Source organism: Oryzias latipes, chromosome 19 (assembly GCF_053564925.1).
Source record: "Oryzias latipes strain Hd-rR chromosome 19, Olatipes_Hd-rR_3.1".
Lineage (NCBI taxonomy): Eukaryota > Metazoa > Chordata > Actinopteri > Beloniformes > Adrianichthyidae > Oryzias > Oryzias latipes.
Window position 1 is genome coordinate 19,437,223 of NC_136255.1, and position 21,397 is coordinate 19,458,619.

At 37.7% G+C, this 21,397-nt stretch overlaps 1 protein-coding gene across 1 annotated transcript; it reads left to right on the plus strand.

Annotated features, from left to right (window-relative positions):
* The first annotated feature begins 257 nt into the window (after positions 1 to 257).
* Positions 258 to 21,195, plus strand: LOC101158642 (transient receptor potential cation channel subfamily M member 4). The gene is made up of 28 exons (XM_011488067.4): positions 258 to 425; positions 1,581 to 1,642; positions 1,741 to 1,918; positions 2,860 to 3,040; positions 5,850 to 6,019; positions 6,141 to 6,318; positions 8,013 to 8,074; positions 8,163 to 8,396; positions 9,385 to 9,487; positions 9,598 to 9,719; positions 9,877 to 10,173; positions 10,254 to 10,355; positions 10,436 to 10,564; positions 10,638 to 10,767; positions 10,858 to 11,003; positions 12,154 to 12,266; positions 12,335 to 12,451; positions 12,538 to 12,587; positions 12,654 to 12,892; positions 13,032 to 13,147; positions 14,592 to 14,724; positions 16,240 to 16,414; positions 16,505 to 16,670; positions 16,747 to 16,928; positions 17,230 to 17,362; positions 17,449 to 17,521; positions 19,273 to 19,366; positions 20,011 to 21,195. Exons 1-28 carry the CDS (start codon positions 366 to 368, stop codon positions 20,034 to 20,036), a joined length of 3,771 nt encoding a protein of 1,256 aa, XP_011486369.1. The 5' UTR covers positions 258 to 365; the 3' UTR covers positions 20,037 to 21,195.
* Positions 21,196 to 21,397: the final 202 nt, after the last annotated feature.

A 21,397-nucleotide genomic window follows, 5' to 3' on the forward strand; every position in this document is an offset into this window, starting at 1 on the left:
TTGTTGAGCAAATAAAATATTTTACACGATGAAATCTGTGGATGTATGTCCTAATAAACATCCTTGCAACTATATATTAAAACCTAACTTTATATTTAAACAAAGAGTTTGACGTGTTCTTTGTTCTGCAGGAATCTGCATGTTTTCAGGCTGCAGCGCATGCGTGCAGCATGTCTGCTTTTGACTACTAGCCCATCCCTCTTTACAGGTTTGGACAAACGCACGCCCTCACCTGCAAAATCAGACCACGCCCACTTATGGCGAGGAAAAGACAAGCTTTCCAGTGTTCCCTTGTGTTTTGCGGTCAGTGAGCCCATGCGTTTGCGTTTGACATCTGATTAAATCGGCAAAAAGGCAGGAGAAACATGGCAGAGTCGGTGGGAGAAGAAGAAACAGAAATGATCTGTAAATCTAAAGTAACAAAGGTGGGTTTTGTGTGTTGTTACCAGTTCCCTCTGTGGTGGAGGTAGTGCTGCCAGCTGTGCTTCGCATGTCTTTAAACTTTAAGAAGACTCGCGCTGTGCCATCTATGCCAGATGACGCTGTTTTCAGAATAAAAGCATTAGGAAATGAAGTTATAGATGTAGCTAACAGCTAATTCTTTTTTGCTAACAAAAGGAGGAAGTTGTGATAGCGTTCAAGTTGAAAGGAAATGTGCTTCCGCACTTTAAAAAATAAAGATGAAAAGAAAAGAAAAAAGAAACGATCTTCAATCTTCACCAGCGGACGAATGTCGAATTTATAACTGCAGACTAAGCGACTGATGGCCGCGTTCCATTAGTGTAATTTGTACCAGTTTCGGGTCTCACTAGCTCGTAAAGTGATTGCAGCCGTCCTCCTTGGCAGAGACAAATGGAACTGTCCTGTTACTATTTATTCAAATTCTCATCTGAAGGCATTTCACAATGTCTGGTGAATTAATAGCGTGACACGGATTTTATTACCAACTTTTGTAAACAGAAAAAGTTGCTGCAGCTTATAGAGGTCGATTATGAAATTAATTATAATCTTTAGCAGCACTTTCCACAAAGTCATTGGTTGTATAAAAAAACAACTACCGGTAATAAAGATGTATTGAAATGAAAATAATATAAACAATTATTTTTATTTATTTAATTGTGTTGTACAAGAAGTAGCTTAATATACTAAGTATAAAGATGTTTGGCTTTGGTCGAACCCCAGCCGTCAATTAATAACAACAAAAAAAGATACATAAATAGAATTGTTGCAAAAGTAGTGCTTTGGCAAATGTAGAAAAATATGCATTATTTTTAAAATAAATAAATCATTTGTTTTAAGAAAAGCAAAAACCTAGTGACCATTTACAGTAAAAGTTTTCCCCATTTTATTTCGAATTATTTTAGAGTTTGACGTCACACTTTTTTTTTTGTGGGTTCGCGTTTTTTTCATTTCTCAGTAATTTGAAGATTTTAATTCTGCATTTGTAAAAAATAAAAACCTATTCCTTTTTGGGTCTCCGATACAAAAATAAATGTTCATCTTGTTGACACATTGTTTAACTTATCAAAGTACAATCAATATACAAACATAATATAACAGAAATATATATTTATTTTCAGAGTTGGATCCCCAGTATCATTAAGAAAAGAGTATGCACCACCTTTGTGGAAGATTCTGTGAGGTACAGAGAGCTCTGCTTCATTGTTTTGAGGTAAAGTATTGCAGTCGACGTAACATTTTCTGACTCTAACGGTACGTTATCCTCTTATCCTCCATCAGTGATGGCAAAATGTGTCAGTGTGGAAAACCAAAAGTAGAGCATCCCCCTCAGGCCATCGGAGACTATTTCAGTGCCGCCATTGTGAACTATTGGGACAGCGTCCGACACTCATCAGAATTACCAACCGATGCTTATGGAGAGCTGCAGTTTGCAGGAGCCAGCAAAAGACATAGCTATGTAAGCCTTTTTTAATCTTTTTTTCAATTTTTTCTTCAAGTTGTGGTGAATCCGGAGCAGACAAAAAAATACAGTTTGCAAAGAGATTGTATTTGTTATGCAGAAAATATGTGCAAGCCACAAGCTCCCTACTCTGCACTGTCAGAGTAGGGAGAAGGGGGGCGAGGTTTCTTCACTTTACTGGTGCTCCCACAACTCAGGCGAATTTCCGATGAACTACTGCCGCTTTGCAGAAACTATGTCCTAGAAAACGACGCAGATTTTTTTCTTTTTTGGATAAAAATCGCAAAATTATAATAAAGAGACCATTGGGAACGCTTTGAAAATAGATCAGAGGATGATGGGAGTTGGACTTTTTTTTCTTGTTGTTTTTTTTTGTGGCTCAGTATAGATAATTATTTCTCTAAATACAAAGAAAGCAAGAATGACCTGCACAAAATATATTAAGAGTATTTTTCAAGCTTTCCAGATGGTAAAAAGCCTGTAAGAAGAATTCTGAGTAGCTAATTAATCCACGCACTAAGAATTTTAGTTTCTAAAACTTTTACTTTTGATTTGCATTGTGGATTGCACAATGGCGCAGTGGTCGGCCCTCTTGCCTTTTAGTAAGGTTCAAATCCTGACTGGAACCTTTCTGTGTGGCGTTTCTGTTACCCCCATGCATGCATGGGGGCTCTCCAGTTTCTTCCCACAGTCCAAAAACACACTTCATGGGTTGATTGATGTATCTAAATTGCCTCTAGGTTGCCCCTAAATTAGGTGTGCATATGAGTATATGTGCCTCTAAAACAGACAGGTTACCTGTTAAGGGTGCACCCCTCCTTCACTCAACAGCTGCTGGGCTGGCTCCAGCAGCCCTGTTACCCTGAAAGGGGTCCAGCAGCTTCTAAATATGGACGGGTGAGTGGATTTTCATTGCATTTTAACCATATTTCTTTCAGTTCTTGCGTCTATCATGGGGCACTAATCCATCTACCATCTACAACCTAATGACGGTTCAATGGAGCCTCCCTTCACCTAACCTTGTGGTTTCTGTTGTGGGTGGAGAGAGCCAGGCGTCGGTGAAGAACTGGGTGCGGGAGGTCATTAGAAAGGGGCTGGTGAAATCCTCACAAAGAGCAGGTGAGCGCGTCATCACGCACCACAGGAATTGCAAACCCAACAGACTTTAGGTCCTTTGCTGTTTTGCTTTTATCTCGCTAAAGTGGAGCTTTGTCACAACATGTAAAATAGCGCAGAAAAACTAGAATTTTGGTTATTGCAAGAAAAATAAATAAATTGTTTAATTTTTTGATCTAGGAGAACGATAATAATTGTGGAAATTGCTCATCCTATGACAGAATGAGAAGAAAAATGCATGTAAACATATCTTTCATTGTGTCAGTGTCACCTTTGAATCCGTTTTATTCTGCAGCACATTTATTTTTATAGATTCACTTTCAATTTTTCTCGTATGAAAGTTTTCGAAAGATTTTATAAAAAAGGTATTGTGTGAAATTAATAAACGTGAATGAAGTAATAAATGCAATTGTAAAACACAACATCAACAAAAAAATTCAGTAACCCAAATAAAGCTTATAAGCAGTTATAATTAAATGAAGAGCCAAGGATAAATTTGGAGGATGTTTGGTATAAATCTGTCAAATTAAAGACAATTTTAATAAAGAGAAAACATTTGGAAAGGGGGGAGGGGTCAACAGAAGTAAACGAAAACTGTAAAACAGCTTCATTGTTTGCAGCCTATCACTTTTGCTTAAATACTAATTATTATTTATTGAAACGAAATAAGCCTTATACAGTATGTTCCATCTTCCTGAAAAAGTTGTCCCTAATTTTTAAAAAAGCAACTGAATTTTATACATTTTCATTAAGTTTTACTACGTAACTCCATTTGGATGGTTTGCAGTATATTGCTGTTACTTATTGACTTTCCCCCCAATATTTTATTCTTTCAAGCTTATGAGAATGTGGCAAACTGTTGTAAGAGCGTCCTTTGCTTAATCTCTTGTTTCGATTACGCTTGTAAATACAGCTGAATTTAAGAATTTAGTAAAAAGCTGCATCTATGTTGGAGAATGTAATCACAAATCGCTTGTGCTGCTAGTTTTCTTACTATACTGCCTTAATTTGCCTTACTTTTCCAATCCATTAGTGTCTAGTGCTTCTTTCAAATAATCTTTGAGCAACTTTGATTTAGTTTGTTTATCTTTTACTCACTCAAGATACATGTCCCTTACATTATTTAGGTTAATTCCACTTGATCCCCTGCAAGTGATCCCAGACGCTCATCCTTTTTTCAAAACTCCGGTATTTCCTGTTTGGCTTTGCCTCAAAGTTCAGGCGAGCTTTCACATCTGCAAAACAAAAGTGGGTTGCCGGTAGACTGAAATCAGGTGTGGACCCCAAGTTTGTTTTATTTCTTAGAAGTTAAGATTTATCAAAAAGTGTTGTATTACGGGACAGAAATAAGGCAATACTAACATTTATACTCTTAGCAGAAATACTAAAGAGCATGTAGTGTAAGAAGTTCAGACTAAATTGGAACATTTTAAGTTTATTTTAAACTTCAAGTATTCTGCCTCACCTTTATTATAGACTTAGTATACTTGTGCTACACTTACATAGACATTGGTGCTGTAGAACTCTTTATAATAGAAGGTGATCATTAAAAAAATAACATTCCAACATCTGTTCTTCAAAGTGACAGATGCTAGAACCTTTTGTCTCAGCCTTAATGTATAACTATGTAGTTGGGATTAGACTTGCATGTTGTGTAACTGCTGTTTCCTGTTAGCTTTGGTCATTTATTTTCAGCTTTTACAAAAGCAGCACATATAAAGTTGAAGACCTTCTAAGATAATTATTATCAAGGAGGTTTCCAAATGCACAAATAATGGGAAAAAAGGGTGCTGTCGGTTGGAATAGGGAGAGTCCAGCTGTTACGAAATGCAGCCCCTCTGCACTATACGAGCCCTCTGGGGCCCCACGCTAATTTAACACCACAATAGCCATTTCCTCCTCACTACTGCACCATGCACAGGTGGCACTCCACGATAGTGATCTCCGGTTAGGTGAGGTCACAGACTGTTCTCTCAGTACAAAAACCTCTGCAACAACACGCCCTGAAAACAAACAGGTACACACTACAGCACATGTTTCAAGATCTGGGCTTGTAGAAACCTGTTTGTTCAGAAGAGCCGACCTATGAAATGGAGCACGCATGTTGCTCATGAAGTGACCAAGCTGGCTGACACACAAAAACTGCATCAATGTCCTATAAAAATACCTAAGTGCAAAATATAAAATGTGGAAAAATAGGACTTTTCACTGTTTTACAGCTTTTCTGCATCCTTTCTTGAATCTGCAGACTCCACCCCATATTGCTACTTGTCCTTTAAGTACTTCTTGATCTTTTTACCTCTTTGATCAAAAGTACATTTTCACATCATACTGACTTTTTTTGTAATATAATATTCTTGGAATCATCCAAAAAAGAAAAGGATTTGTGTTTTCGGGCTGCCGCCCAACCCTGCTGTAGAAGTATCTTACAACATGCACATTCCTGAGGAGGGCTGGGAAGTGTGGATGGGCATAATAATTTATTTATGAAGTATTCCCACTTTCTTTTTTTTCATTATTACTTTTTTTTCATTTTTTTTAGTATTTATAGTATAAAATGATTTTTATAAAATTATATTGACGCTTTAAAAAAATATTTTAGTCCCAACTACTTCTGTGAGTTTTATTTTGGTGGATTGCACAACCTTGAAAAACCACATTAGATTTTTACGTTCCTTACGTTCCTCTTTTTTATTAAAAAAAAACTCTTTGTAGAACTTCAAATTTGTACTGTTGCACTTTTAGTTTTTCTGGGTCCTGCCATAAAGTCAACGAATGTGATTTATTTATTTATTTATTTTGTCCCCCACAGGAGCGTGGATAATAACAGAGGGCTTTCGGGAAGGAGTTGGCAAGTGTGTGGGTGAGGCAGTGAGGGATCACGCCACTGCTGCATCTTCAGGTTCCTTCAACAAGGTGGTGGCGGTTGGCATCGCATCATGGGGCTTAGTCTACAATAAAGAGCAGCTGATCAACCCTGAGGTTGTGCAGGAATTGACTCATTAACATTTTTTTAAACTAAAGTATTTTTCCCCATTCAGTGGAGTGGACAGCAATTGCTTTGTTTGATAAACCTGAAATAATTCGACGATATTTTTTTTAGGGCAGCTACCCTGCCAAGTATGATATCAGGAACTCTCCTAAAGATTCATGCTGCCTGGACAACAACTACCAGGCGTTTCTGCTGGTGGATGATGGCAGTGTTGGCCGCAAAGGAGGAGAAATAAGCTTTAGAGCCAAACTAGAGGACCACATTTCCCACCAGCCCACTGGAATTCAGGGTAAGGGGCAATCTATCCTGCATGGCACTTTGTGCAGAGTTGACAGCGTTCCAAAAACAGCAATTGGGTGGAACAAAATCAACTTTAAAGCTTTGTTGGTTTCACATGCCAATTAAAAAAAACACATCCCTGAATGTATGGAAATGGAAAAACTAAAAAATAAAGAATGGTTTAAAATAAAAAGCAAGCTTTTCTTAAAGCTAGTGTGAAAATAAAGTACTCACTGTACTCTGATTACAGTGGATTAATCCAACCCTTCTTTAAATGTAACTACGCTTAAATGTCTTTTCAAAAGTAATCAAGTCATTTTGGGTCTAATCACTCTACTATGGTCATAATCTGATATCAAAAATGTATTCTGACTACACTCAATGTTTTCTGATTTATATAAAATGTAATCAGACTACATCTAATGTAAACAGTTCTTTATGCAATTACCTTGACTATAATGAGATTAATTTTAAATTAATTCAGATTCATTTCACTATAATTTGATTGTTAAAATGTAATATGATTACATCTTATTTTAAAAATATAAAAAGCTCATCTACTTGAATTTCTGAGTACAATTAAAAAATGATTTCTATTTTTTAAATCTTTGATTAAGCAAACAAAACTCTTTGAAATGTACATTTTACTATTACTAACTTGTACGCAGTTTTTATATTGCCCATTTTTCTTAAATTAAGATGTAGGCCAAATAGTGTAATATGAAGAAATAGTGAAATTAGTAGATTTACGAGGATTTTATTTATTTAATTAGTTTTGTTTTTCTGCACATTTGCAAAAAGCCTTTAATTTTATTTAAAGGATTTTTACTCCTAACTATAATTTGATGTGGTGTTTACTGTAGACTAAAAAAAACATTTAAAAAATTCTACTCAAGAAGAATTTTGCTGATTTCTAAATTTAGCTTACCAAATACACCTAAGGTTTTTTTTTCCAGCAGTCTTGAAGCGTTTCTTCATGTTGAGAAAACAACAGTCAATACTGAAGTTTGAGGCACACATTTAAAAACTCTCAATGAAAAAAGTAGATTTCAGTCACTGGAAGAAACAGGACTTTGCAAAAACAAATTGTGGTTTGCCGATGTTTTTTGGGGAACTTGCTGCGGAGTTCCTTATTCTGACCTACAAAGTCATTTTGACATTGCCCCAATTTCCATGACATATATATGAGCTTAGCTTTTCAAGTATAACTTTGTGTTCATCTGTTTCACTCTGACTTAGTATTAATAATTATTTTTATATGTTTTTTTCTGTGTTAGGCTTTTATGTGTTATTTTGGAGTTCCCAGGGTTTTGTCGATGTAAACAAATTCCATCAATAAAGGTTGAAAAGCACTGGTTCAACATGGAAGTCATGGGAGAATGGTTTCCTTTTGCATCATGCCTCTGGTGGTTTTTTATGGAACTGCATCCGTTTTTTTGTTAGTCAAAAACTTCATAAATGGAAAGTGGGGGCTTGCTATAAACTATCGATTTCTGGGGAGGATTCATAGGAGTGATTTAAAGACCAGGGATTTCTTCATAAAGGTTCAAGGTTTTCGTAAATCTAAGGGAATGCAGGGTAGGAGGCGAGGCATGTCGACAGGAATGCCAGACACGGCTATTTCATGTGAAGGCATGCACATGTTTTCTAGCATGTCTGTCTGTTTTGCCTCATTTCAAACACACCTTTTTTTCCCCCCCCCAGAAAGTGGAATCAATGTTCCTGTTCTTTGTATGCTGATATCAGGAGATACAAGTATGCTGAAGGTAGAGTTGTAGAAGTGGTATTTTGGTTCAGATTTTTTTCAGGTAGAAAATCTGATTCCCTTTTTAATAAAATGTTTTACGCTGTTAGAGAGTAGAAATCTCGCTGAAGAAATCCTTGCCCTGGCTGGTTCTGGCTGGTTCTGGAGGCCTGGCAGAGTTCCTCAGCGACGTGGTGGAGAATTTGTCCTCATCTCCAGTGGTGCAGACTCCATCTGAGGCCGACGGCGACCTCAGCCCCATCGTGGACCTGAAAGAGAGGGTGGCAGATCGGGTTAAGAAGTACTTCCCCAACGAAAAAGAAACTGACAAAGTCGTAGAACTGGTGGGTTTCTTGTTGTTGAACTTGGGTCATGTCTGAATTCCTTCCCTTCTAAAAAAAAAAACTATATATTGCAGAACTTTCTAGTGCCCTGGTTTTAACAACAATTTGGACACCACGCCCGCTACTTTTTTTGTTAACTGCAAATATGACGTCACCGATTTCACCAAGTGGAAATTAATCCATACGAGTATTTTACGATTGACTATTTTATGGATCCACTGTATTCTGAAAAGGAAAACATTGATGTTTTATTACAAAAATATATTTAAACACTTATTTTAAAAAAAAAATTCAATTGCAATGCATTGTGGTTTATATTCGCCAATCTAGAGGGCATCGGTTCACACTGGTTTTTCGCAGAGACTTCTGGGAAATTTCTAGGGCACTTGATTCTGGAATTGTAGATTCGGACTGCACTACAACTATGTAGTGCTAAACTAAAGTAAGTCAACACTTTCCAAAAAAAAAGCTTCTCTATTAGTAAAGCGTCATAGAAATAGGTTGCAAAGTGGAAAAGTTAAATAAAGTAACCTGAAGTGTTATTAACTCAATGGATTCAGTTGAGGAAAGTTTTTCTATAGTTTAAATGCTATTTAAAGTCCCACACTACGGTAATCATCTCTTGATTTATTTTGAAAGCGTTCTCAGTGGTCTTTTAGTTGTGATTTGCTGTTCTCTGTTTATATTAAAAAAAAAAAACCTGTGTCGATGTCTAGGACATAGTTTCTGCAGAGCGGCAGGAGTTCATCAGAAACTTTCAGTTGAATAAAGAAACATTTTTTTTCCATATGTCCTCCATCAGACATTAAATGTCAAGAGAACTTGTTAAAAACATGATTTTCATCTTTGTGTCAAAATCTTTGTAATAAGGCTTTTTCAAAAACAAATGGTATTTGATAGATTCCCTATTTTAAAGTTCTTTATGTATTTTTGGAATTATTGTCTTAATTAAGTTTTTCTTATTTTGTCCATCTTGTTTTGAGTCCAGACTCTGAGCATCTACCAAAACAAAGACCTAATTACAGTTTATAATGGAACACAAGAGAGGCTGAATGACTTTGACAAAGTGCTGCTCAAAGCGTTGGTGAGAGGTACGAGAAAACACCTGTACAGCACATTATATGAACTATCTTATTCACAAGTTATTTACACTGTCTTTGCCTGACTTCATTTAATTAACTTTGAATGGGTTTTGTTGCAGCAAGTAAGCAGCGTGTGTCCGTTGACGACAGTCCTTACATCGAGGAGCTCAGGTTAGCGGTCACATGGAACAGAGTTGACATCGCCAGGAGTGAACTTTTCAATGGAGACATCCTCTGGAAAGTAAGAAAAAACCATCAGTGTGATAATTGGAAAAGAAATGAATAACTGTTAGCTCATTTGACCTTTTACATTTTATCACTGCTAGGAAACTGATGTAATTTGGTTTTTGCCCAGAGAAATGATCCCTTTAAAAAAAAAACAAAATCTGGTCCCACAGGATAAAGATTTGAAAGACTCCATGACGAACGCCCTGATCAACGATAAGCCTCAGTTTGTACGGCTTTTTACGGAAAATGGCTTCAACATCCGGAGTTACCTGACTTATAAAAAACTAGAAAAGCTCTATCAGTCTGTGCCCAGTGGAACTCTCTTATACCAGCTACTTGAGCGCCGCCTATTGATACGCCATGGAATTACAGCCCTCTCGCCTGCTCACGACAGCCAGCCGGATTCACCAAACCAGCCTAAAGAGTCTAATCAGTGCCAACCAGTGATGAAAGTAACTCTTTTTGAGGTGAGTTTGTTTTTCATATTTTGTCCCGTTCATTTGTTTAAGTAAAAATAAAAAATAAAAACTCTTTAAATGTTGTTTAGGTGTCTGGTGTTCTGGATATGCTACTTGATGATGTCTGCCAACCGTTCTACTATGATGTTTTGGAATTGGGACATTTTTCGTCCAGAAGAAGAGCCCTCAAGGTAGTTTATATGTTAATATTTCCTTCTACGACAGTGAAACTTAATTTACTCAGCAAAATACTATTTTTAATGTGTCCCAGCAAGCTGCCAAGCTTCTGGTTGGGGAGAGCAAGTACAGGGAGGAGCGCTGCGTCTACCCCTGGGCTTCACTCTTCATCTGGGCTATCCTCCAGAGGCGGAATGAGATGGCCACCTTCTTCTGGGAGATGGTAATGACTGCAGGTTAAAAGCACCTTCCCTCATGTGGCGTGTCAGCCCTCATCTTTATCGTGCCTCTCTCAGGCAGGTGAGTCAGTGCTGTGCGCTCTCAGTGGTTGTAAAATGTTGAGAGAGATGTCCAAGCTGGAGACTGAGACTGAAGGCAAACTCTCCCTGAAAGAGATGGCTCAGAGCTTTGAGAATCTGGCTCATGGTGAGTGGACCACAAATCAGTCTAAGTAAGTGTTCCCAAAAATAAAAAATTGTAATTGATCTTCCCATGATGCACCTCTTTGTCTATCAGATATCTTCAGCTCTTGTTACCACAGCGATGAGAATCGTGCCTTTACCCTTCTGATTAAGAAATCTCCTGTATGGGGCGGCACTACCTGCTTACAGATGGGCATGGGCGGCGATACGAGACTTTTCTTCAGCCATGATGGCGTGCAGGTTTGTTGTGCACCATTATTTTTTTAATATTCAATCTCTCACATTAAGATCACTGGATCTGATGTTCACAAAAGTTGTGTTTTTTTAAATATTTTAAACGCTTCAGGGGAGTTTTCCATGCGTCTTTATTGCTTTTTTACATATATTTGAAGATTCATCATTGCTTAAGGTCAGGCAAATTTAAGCTGACTAATCATGGCTATGGAAGGGTACATTTCTTTGTTTTCTTTGGTAAAATACTGAACTTTAACCCCTAGAACTATTAGAACTCTACTACTAAAAAAACTCAATTTGATTTCTTTAGTACTTCCAATACTTCAAATTCCCCCCAGAGAGGGTGGATCTGGAAGTAGTTTGCCCTCTCTTGGTGGGTGGAGTGCGCCTGCCTCAGGTGGAGGAGTATAAATATCTTGGGGTTTTGCTCATGAGTGAGGGAAGATGGGAGCGTGAGATCGACAGGCCGATTGGAGCAGCGTCCCCCTTTATGTGGTCGCTATACCAGTCTGGGCATCTTTGCTTAGACTGCTGCCCCCAAAACTCAGTCCCGAACGAGCCGAAGAAGATGGATGAAAAGTGCTTCCAATTATCAGTCGGACCACCATTTTACTGCAGAAAGAAGCCATATTTTAGCATACATTTAAAAGTGGCTAGTGAGTAAGGTCACACGCCATCTTGATATATGACCAACACAAGCTCTGATGGAAATCAACAAATATTGGGAACAAACTAGCACACAAATGTTTTTTGGTTTATTTGCTTATTTTAGAGAAGGGAGCCGGTTTAGCTCATGCTGGTTTGCGGCGCTTTCCGTCCGTGAAACCAGGGTTCGACTCCGGGCTGCTCCCTGTTCCCTTCTCTACTTTTGTGCCCCAAGCCCGGTTGCTTTGAGAGGGTTGCGTCAGGAAGGGCATCCGGCGTAAAAAATTGCCAAGCTTACCATGCGACTCGTTCGCTGTGGGAAAAGCCGAAAGGGAAACTACAACTAACATTTGCTTATTTTAGCGAACTGAATCTAAAATTGGCTCCAGTGTGAAATGATTCCACTTTTCTTATTTGACCCTAATGTTATGTCATTAAGAGCAGAAACCTTTTTATTTGAATACACCTAAAGGAACATCTGGTTTACGATCTTTGTGTTTTTTTTCCTCAGTCTCTCCTTTCCCAGATCTGGTGGGGAGACATGAAAAGGAACACAGAGGTGTGGAAGCTGTTGCTGACTTTCTTTTGCCCTATCCTCTGCTACACCAGCCTCATTTCCTTCAGGTAAAATCTGCAGAATTCAAATGTTTCTGTTTGTCTTTTAAATGTTTTGGATTTTCTCTTTCACATAGAGGGCAAGAGGAACAAGATAAGCCAGAAGAAGAAGAGGGGAAGCCGAACGAGGAGCTGCTGGATAGCAACTATGACTATGGAACCACTGTGTACTCTTACCCTGACCTGAAACAGAAGTACATCATTTTATAATGGCACATTTTGACCATACAGTCAAAAGATTTTTGTTGACTGTGGCAAATAAAGTCTTTTTTTGCCTCAGTGAAGCTGACGGTCAGGGTCCAACCACTCCTTCGACACCCATGATTAATGGTGAGTGTTTCATAAACCACTTTAGTGTTTAGACTCAATTTTAAAACGACCTGTATCCATATCCAGACAAAGACCCACCTTTCAGACCGCCACGGCGTCCCTTCATTGTATCACGGTGGCGTCAGTTTTGGTTTGCACCTGTCACCTCATTTTTGGGAAACGTCCTGATGTACTTCCTCTTCCTGGTGCTCTTTGCCTATGTGCTGCTGGTGGACTTCAAGCCGCAGCCTCCTTGGGGGCCGGCAGTCTCAGAGTACGTGTTGTACTTCTGGGTGTTCACCATTGTGTGTGAGGAGATTAGGGAGGTGAGTGTGCTAACACATTGGTTTTCTTAGACTAGAGAAAGCGTAGATGCATCTAAGAAGCTGCGCATAGGTCTAAAGGAATAAGCTGCACATCAGAAAAGCTTTGATGGGTTTTTTGTCTTCTCCCCGTCCGTGACAGACGGCCTTTTTGGGGACGAGGAATTGGCGCCAAAGGCTCAGAAGCTACATTCAAGATGTGTGGAATAAAATCGACATCGTTGCCATAACTCTGTTCATCGTAGGTCTGATCTGCAGGTGTGACAATCAGATACCGCCTCTCCGATGAAAACCATGTTTTTTTCAGTTTTTGACATGTACCTGAGGCATTTTCCTTATGAAAGAAAACAAAAGTAATAAGAAATCATTTCATTTTTGTACTTTTGAGTATTTCTCCTTTTGAATTGCTGTCAATCAAACTGTCGCACTGACACTCGAGCGCACCCGTATTACGCATCTGCCCGTCCAGCATGCACATCAGCTCAGGTGCGAGATAAGTAAGACAAGATGGCATATTGCTGCTTTCGCCGCACGCATTTAAAGTCCAAGGCTGGATTTTGTTGTTGGCCGCACATATTTAAAATCAAACATAAAGTTACAGTGTTCTCTCTTTGACCAAGTTTGAAGGCTTGCTGTCCTACATTATGCAGATGTACCATCAACTTAACACTGAAACTGGCCGCCTCTGCTCCACTTTCGCAGCTTAACCTTAACCCGTAATCCTAAACCTAACCCTTCATCTGGGTCCGTGCGGCCAAGAAAAAGTTCAGCACTGGCTGCACATGTTTGGAAAATTACGTGCCAATAGTCACTTTCTATCAGTTTTGAGCCACAGCTAGTGCTGCTTGCTGCTGCAATGGTACCTACATTATAATGTAACTCAAAGCATTTTTTATGTGTAATTTTGTTAAACAGCAGGGTCTGGTACACACATTTGTTTTGTCATTGTTTCAAAAGAGATTAGAGACTCAGTCTGTGTCGTTTGTGTCTCTCCCAAAAAATGTGTTTAACACAAATGAAGAAATAAATGCAAAATGTGAGAATGTTGTTTACAAAAGTGGAGAAAGATTTTCATAAACGCATGTAACCCGTCCTTTCTCTCCAGACTTTGGAATTTTCACTGTATGCGTCCTTTTTTCACTTTATTGTGGCGGCAACATTCTTAACAATTTATCAAAATAAAAGCCTTAGCATTTCAGCGGCAACATTCCCAACAATTTATCAAAATAAAAGCCTTAGCATCTCATCGTACAAATTTTTTTACAGCAGATTGACACAAAGACCTTTCACAATGGCGTACACTCATATAGCTCTTTCTACCTTCTTCTAAGGCCCAAAGCGCTTTACAGTTACAGACCCATTCCCCTCATCCACACACACATTCACGCACTGGTGGCGGCTCCGCTGCCAAACACTGGCGCCAACCTTCCACCAGAGGCAAGGTGGGGTTCAGCCCAATGACTCTTTTACACATAGGCGTGCAAGGCAGGAATTGAACCTGAAATCTTACATTCATGGGTCGACCGCTCTACTGCTGCACCACGGCCGCCCAAATGCAAAATGTTTTCTTTTACTCTTAATTTTTTCTTTTTTGAAAGAAATTAAAACACTATTTTTTTCTTTCTTTCCCTTTTTTTTGTTTTTACATATTTATAGGATAATTTGCATGACCTTTCATTTTTTTTTTTTGCTTTCGATTTAGGATGTATGAAAGGTCATACGAGTTTGGCCGAGAAGTCCTGTGTGTGGATTACATGGTCTTCACTCTTCGCCTCATTCATATCTTTGCCATTCACAAGCAACTGGGACCAAAAATCATCATCGTTGGGAAGATGGTAAGACGCATTTACATGTATAAAAATGTATTTTACTGTTAATTTACACAAAAACACATAAAAATAGTTTCAAGCTACATAGATTTGAATAATAATAATAATAATAATAATAATAATGGATTGGATTTTTCTGCGCTTTTCCAGACGCTCAAAGTGCTTACAGTGTGTCCATTATTCATTCACTCCTCATTCATACTTGGTGATGGTAAACTATGGTTGTAGCCACAGCTGACAGACTGACAGAGGCGTGGCTGCCAGTTCGCGCCTACGGTCCCTCTGACCATCACCGGGATCATTCATGTACATTCACACACCAGTGGAGCCACACTGGAGGCAAGGAGGGTGAAGTGTCTTGCCCAAGGACACAACGACATTTTGGCTGGTGGGAGCGGGGATCGAACCGCCGACCCTTCGATCATTGGACGACCCGCTCAACCGCCTGAGCCACTGTCGCCCACAATGGATGATTAATAGCAGTTAACATTAAATATAGGCAAAGCAAGGAAAATAAATTGGGTTTTATGGCTGTAAAAAGGAAATTTGTGGTTCATTCAAATTTGTGTTTGCATTCATGTATCATTAAGATTGATTTTAACAGATTCCAGAACACTTGCAACCATTAAAGAAATTAACTTGAATGATTTTCTTGTGCTTAGTTTAATAATATAATGTGTTTTTTTAATTAAAGAAAAAATAAAATCTAAGCTAAGGGACATCAACACTGTCTGAACCTAAAACATGGCAAAACTAATGAAATGAAACAAATTGGTAAGACTTCAACCAAAACTTTTAGGTGAAAGTAAAAACACCAGCTGTCAAAATATCAGGATTATTATTAAAATGTGCATGTTATCCAAATCATTATTTTTTGCTTTAACAACAGTTTATCAGAGTATTTGTGTACAAGTATTAAAACTATAAGAAAAAAGTCAATAAACTAAAAGAATAAAGTTGTACAATTATTAGAACAAAGTCATAATTTTAAATTTCACAGTTTATCATTTCAAATTACAGCTAGATCCATTGATGAAGCTATTTATGGCACAACCAAAAAGCTTCAGTTCATCATTAGAATCCATGGGCCATAGAACATTTGGACCTCTGCAACTATAATGCCAACGGTGTAAATAACAAGCCCGCTGGAAATCCACTCATTAACCTATAAAATTACAACTTTATAAGTTTATTCTCATAAACATTTTCTCATAATTTATTTTCATATTTTTTAAATTTATTTTCTTATAGTTATTTATTTTCTTGGTGGCTCTATACCTCCATCATACGACAGATGGCGGAAGCTACCTAAAAACTGTATTTAGAGAAAAACATGATTCTTTAGTGAAATGTTATAAACTAGAAAAATATAGGTCATGGAAATAAATATATTTATTAAAAAACAATCATTTAGTTTTAAATTTCAAACTCCATTTGAATTACAATTGCTTTGAATAACACTGTTGTATTTTAGGTCTATGTAATGGCATAAAGATTTTAATAACCACCTTTTTGGTTTAGATGAAGGACGTCTTCTTCTTCCTCTTCTTCCTGGGCGTGTGGCTCATTGCATATGGAGTAGCCAATCAGGCTTTGATTTATTCCTACGATTCCAATCCTGATCGGATCTTTCGCAGAGTTTTCTACAGACCTTACCTGCACATCTTTGGACAGATTCCAGTGGAGGAGATTGATTGTGAGCATTTTCTATTTTTAATTTGTTATTTATACAATTTCAGAGAAAAATATATTTTTATCATGTGATTTTTTTTTTCTCTTCTCCCAGCTGGAAAAAATTGGGACTTGGAATGTACCAACAACATGACAATGATTGACAGTGGTTCAGAACCTTGCAGAGTTGAGCACAGCAACTGGGTGGTTGTGGTCCTGCTGATCATTTATCTGCTTGTCACCAACATCGTGCTCATTAACCTGCTTATCGCCATTTTTAGGTAAACGAACAAGGTCCTTCAGTTCCATGCTAAATGTTGGTGATGTCCCAATTGCCTCTCCTCTCTGTCACCACAGCCACACCTTCTCTGAAGTGCAGGCAAACAGCGACATCTACTGGAAGTTTCAGCGCTACAACCTGATTGTCACTTACCATTTTCGACCGTCTCTGGCACCCCCCTTCATCATCATTTCTCACATCAACCTCTTCATCAAGAGGGTTATTCGCAGAATGCCATCGATCAAAGTTCGCCACTTTGGTAAAAAAAAAAAGCTCTGCTTTTAAGTCATATTCAAATGCGTTCAAGGAGCTTTCTTTTCAAACTTAGCAACTTTTCAAAGGAATAACATGGTGGCCGAGACCCACCACTGCAGCAAAATAAAGTGACCGTGCAAACAAAACGAGAAACTCTGCAAATAGTAAGAAATGCAGCTTTATATTAAAAAAAATGCTGGAAACAAAAAAAGTCTCGGCCACCATAGAATAAGCATAATTTTAAACTATTGTTTTGTATGCATGTTTTTAACCTCAACTGTTTGAAAGCTTATGTGTTTTTATAGTATTGGAGCTGGACGGGAAAGCAGCGAACAGGCTAACAACCTGGGAAACCATTCAGAAAGAGGACTTCCTGACGGCTCGGAGCCAGACTCAGAAAGACAGTGATTCCGAGAGATTCAAGCTGATCTCTGCCAAGTGAGGACACTGCCTTATAATATAATCATATTTATTATAATGTTTGATTTGAAGCTACAATTGTTTCTTCTTCTTTTTTCCTTTAGAATGGATGGGATTCAGAAAAATGTGGCTGAAACCAAAGACTATGAACACAGACTAAGATCTCTGGAGAATGACGTAAACACAAAGTTTTTTTTTTCCTGCTTCCATCCCTCTGAAAATAAATTTTCACTCTACTTAGTCATCAAATTTGAGTAAAATGCCTGCCCATTTTGGCAGCCTCTGTTCAGACTTTTCTCAAAACGTTGTCCTTCTATTGGCAATACCAAGAACCAGCTGCTTTGTCATGCTGCTTTTGCTATGCCTAATGTTTTGGTCACAGCTTCATGTGACCAAAACAACCCACATTTTGGACACCATAAACATTGACCTGAACAACATTTCTAATAGGCGTTCTGGTGAGGGTCACAAGTGACTTGGCAAATTCCAGCAGGGGCTCAAAAGACCCCTTAAGGCCAGTTAGGAAGATTGATGTGCGGTAGAAGTCTCCAAGCAGCAAGAAAATCTCAAACCTTTTAAGCCAACTATATAAAAGAATCGACAGAAAATTCAATGTTTTTGGAATTAGGATATTTTAAAACACTTTGAAATAAATTAAAAAATTGCAATAAATCAATTGCAATTATGACACATTTGGTGATTTGGTAGGTTTTTACTCACAACAATTGAAATATAAGTTGCAATAATGTTGACATGAATGTTCTGGAAAATAGGCCCTTTATTTACCCACTGTCTCAAACTCGATACACGCATTTTTTAAAATATGTTGCAACTGAATTAGGAAGATGTAAATATAAATAAATGTTGCATTTTTTCTATACAGCAAGTAGTCATTTTTTGCAAAGTTACACAACAACAAATGAGTTATTCTCACTTGAAAGTTTTGAAAGTTAGCGAAACTTTTCCTGCCAAAAGTGTTTTCTGAGGTTGCGTCTGAATTCCTTCCCTACTCACTATATCGTGCACGATGTAGTGCGTTCGCCATTTTGTAGAGCTGTCCGAATCTACAATTCCAAAATCAAGAGCCCTAGAAATTTCCCAGAAGTCTCTGCGAAAAACCAGTGTGCATGGATACGCACTAGATTGGTGAATATAGACCACAATGCACTGCGTCTGAACAATATTTGCAAAAGAAAAATGTATTTAAATGCATTTTTTAATAAACCATCAACGTTTTTATCTTCAGAAGACAGTGTATTCATAAATGATAGTCACAAAACGCTCATACCAATTAGATTTTAAGTTCGTGAAATTGATGACATCATATTCGTCGTTTAAAAAAAAAAAAGAATTGAGTGTGGTTTCTGAATTGCTTTTAAAATCCAGGGCACTACATAGTTCTGCACTATATAGTTTTTATAGTAGTTAGGGAATAGGGTGGTAATTTGGACAGAGCCTAAGATTTCACGGAGACAGCCGTTTTGAAATGACCAGGAAAAACTCTTCTAGTGCCTCTAGTGGTATGATAATGAACTACAGTGCAGAAAGGATACAAGTTTTATATACAGTGGCTTTTTAAGGACAGTTTTGATCACAATAATAACATAACAAATATGGTACAAATGGTTAAAATAGGGGTCACAACCGGAAAGATTGAAAAAACGTATCAGGAAATATTATCATTCTGAGCTCCGATTTTTAACAAAAACATGTAGAATGCTCACTTTCTGCATTGGTCATTACTTTGTCAGCATGAAGGTAGTAAAAATGGCCTTAACCCAACCAGCTGCAATGCTATATTTTACCATAAAGGGGTGTAGTGATCACATAATGAACAAAATTACATAACAGGTTTGAGATTCTTTAAATTCCAGGTAAAGGGACTCAAAGGTTTTTCATAAACTATATCTTGCTCTTCTTGTTTTCAGATGGAATATTGTTCAAAGGCTCTCAGCTGGATTGTGGACACTTTAGCACAAAGCAGCACTTTCAAACATCCACGACCTCCACCTTCTTTTAGAGGTATTGCTCCAAGTTAAAAAGAAGTGCCATGTCAAAAAAATTTTAATCCAGTTTTTTAAACATTTTTTTTACTTAAGTTATTTACAGCTCTTTTGAAAAATTATTTATTTGATTTTAAACAATAATAACATTTGTAAAAACAAAAATAAAATTTTTAAAAGATTTTTTAAATCCTCACACATGTCGAGACTTGCCCGACACCATGAGAAAACCATATTCCTCGCTTTTCTTTAAAATATATTTTAAATATTTGGTTATTAGTGACGCTTTCACTCATTGAATGTAACAAAAACAATTACTTTTTTAATCATTACATCTTGTTTAAAACTAGCACAGGATTACATAGTGAAGGTGGGATGATCTCTGCAGCTTTAGGAGGATCATTGGATCAATGGAACCCTGAATCCTGAGGAATATTGCCCCTTTGTCAGTTCATGAGCTTAACCTCACTCCCTTACCAGGGAAAGGATCTGAACCTAGTCTGATCAGATCACTAAAGCACATTTTCAATGACTTATTCAAATACAAAGTGAAGATTTTGAGAGCCATCTCGTTGATCTGATTGAGTATGGAGATAAATGTCTGTAAAGGGAAATTTAAATTTTTGACAACCAAATTTTTCTTTTTTTTCCCCCTCGCTACAGATTCTACCTCCTCAACATCCAGCTGAACATGATTCAACCAAGGCGATGGCAGAAAATACACCAAAAGGAGAAATGATTATGAATGCAGCTTTTATAGAACATCATGAACCTGTAATGGAGGCTGCCAGCACGGATGTGCATCATAACACCAAAGACGCTAAAGGGCTTCAAGTTCAGAAACAGCTTTTAGAACGATTCAATAAAAATTTGCAATGTGTTTTAGGACAACTGTGACTTTTAATTGTGATTAACTATAGTTTACATCTACACTGCACATTGTCTGTCTTCAAAGGCATTGCGGCAAGAGGGAGCGAAAAGTTACAACTCACATGAAAGTTTGTTTTCAGGCCGTGTCACACAACCACTATGTACGTTTTGCGTATTTTCCACGTATGAAATGTCAGTCTTTCGTGATGCGTGCGTGATAAACATAATTCATAAGTGTCTCTTGCGTTGGTCATTTGTCGAGGGGCACACATGTCCATCCAATTTTTGTTCAATTGAGAATTACGCAGTTTATGCGTATTTTACAAAGTTTATAGGCAATTATAATGTAAATCGTACGTAGTTGTGCGTGATTTTTGCAAGATGCATACGCAAATTTGTGGCTTTCCACGACCGTTTCACGTATGTCTGACTGACTGTTCACACATGTACAAATGGCGCAATAATCACACACGGTTCATGTTCTACGTCGGCTTACGTGTTCTTTGCGTGGATTTATCTCTGTGATTTTTAGCGTGGTTCATTCGTGATACATGAGCGAAAATTTCACGTAAAGACCACAACTTTTCTTTTTCCACGTATGACCAATTTTCATCCGTGTAATATGCACAAAATGTATGTAGTGATGCGGCCTTTCTCTACATTTATGGAAGAGATTTTACAAAATACATGTTCTTTAAAGACAAGTGACTATTTTCTATTATATTAATGTCAAAATATGAACTTTGAGGTTTTTTTCTTTGTTTTTAAATTTTAAGATTGTAAAGAGTTAGCTGTTTACATAAATATTATTGTACAGTTTTCATTTCAGCTCGATCTCTTTATTTGTGTGTTTCTAAATTTTTTTTAATGGAGCCATTAAAGGTTTTAACTGGACTTTTGGTCTTCAAGAGGTGCTATCCTTGACACCACGTCATTTCTGTTACATTTGTAATCCCTTCAATAAATCAAGAGAATAAATGAGTTGTTTTAAGACTGTTTCTTTAGGAATGGCAGACCTTCAGAATTAGTTGCAAAGAAAAAACAAATGAGCAGAAAGTTGGACACATAACAGGGAGAGGCATGCTATCGATGGTGGTGCTGAGTTACAGAGTGCACTGGGATCCTCTGAAGGTCGCATAGTGGGGCAAGCTATTGAAGGAGCCTTTACTCTAAATAGTTT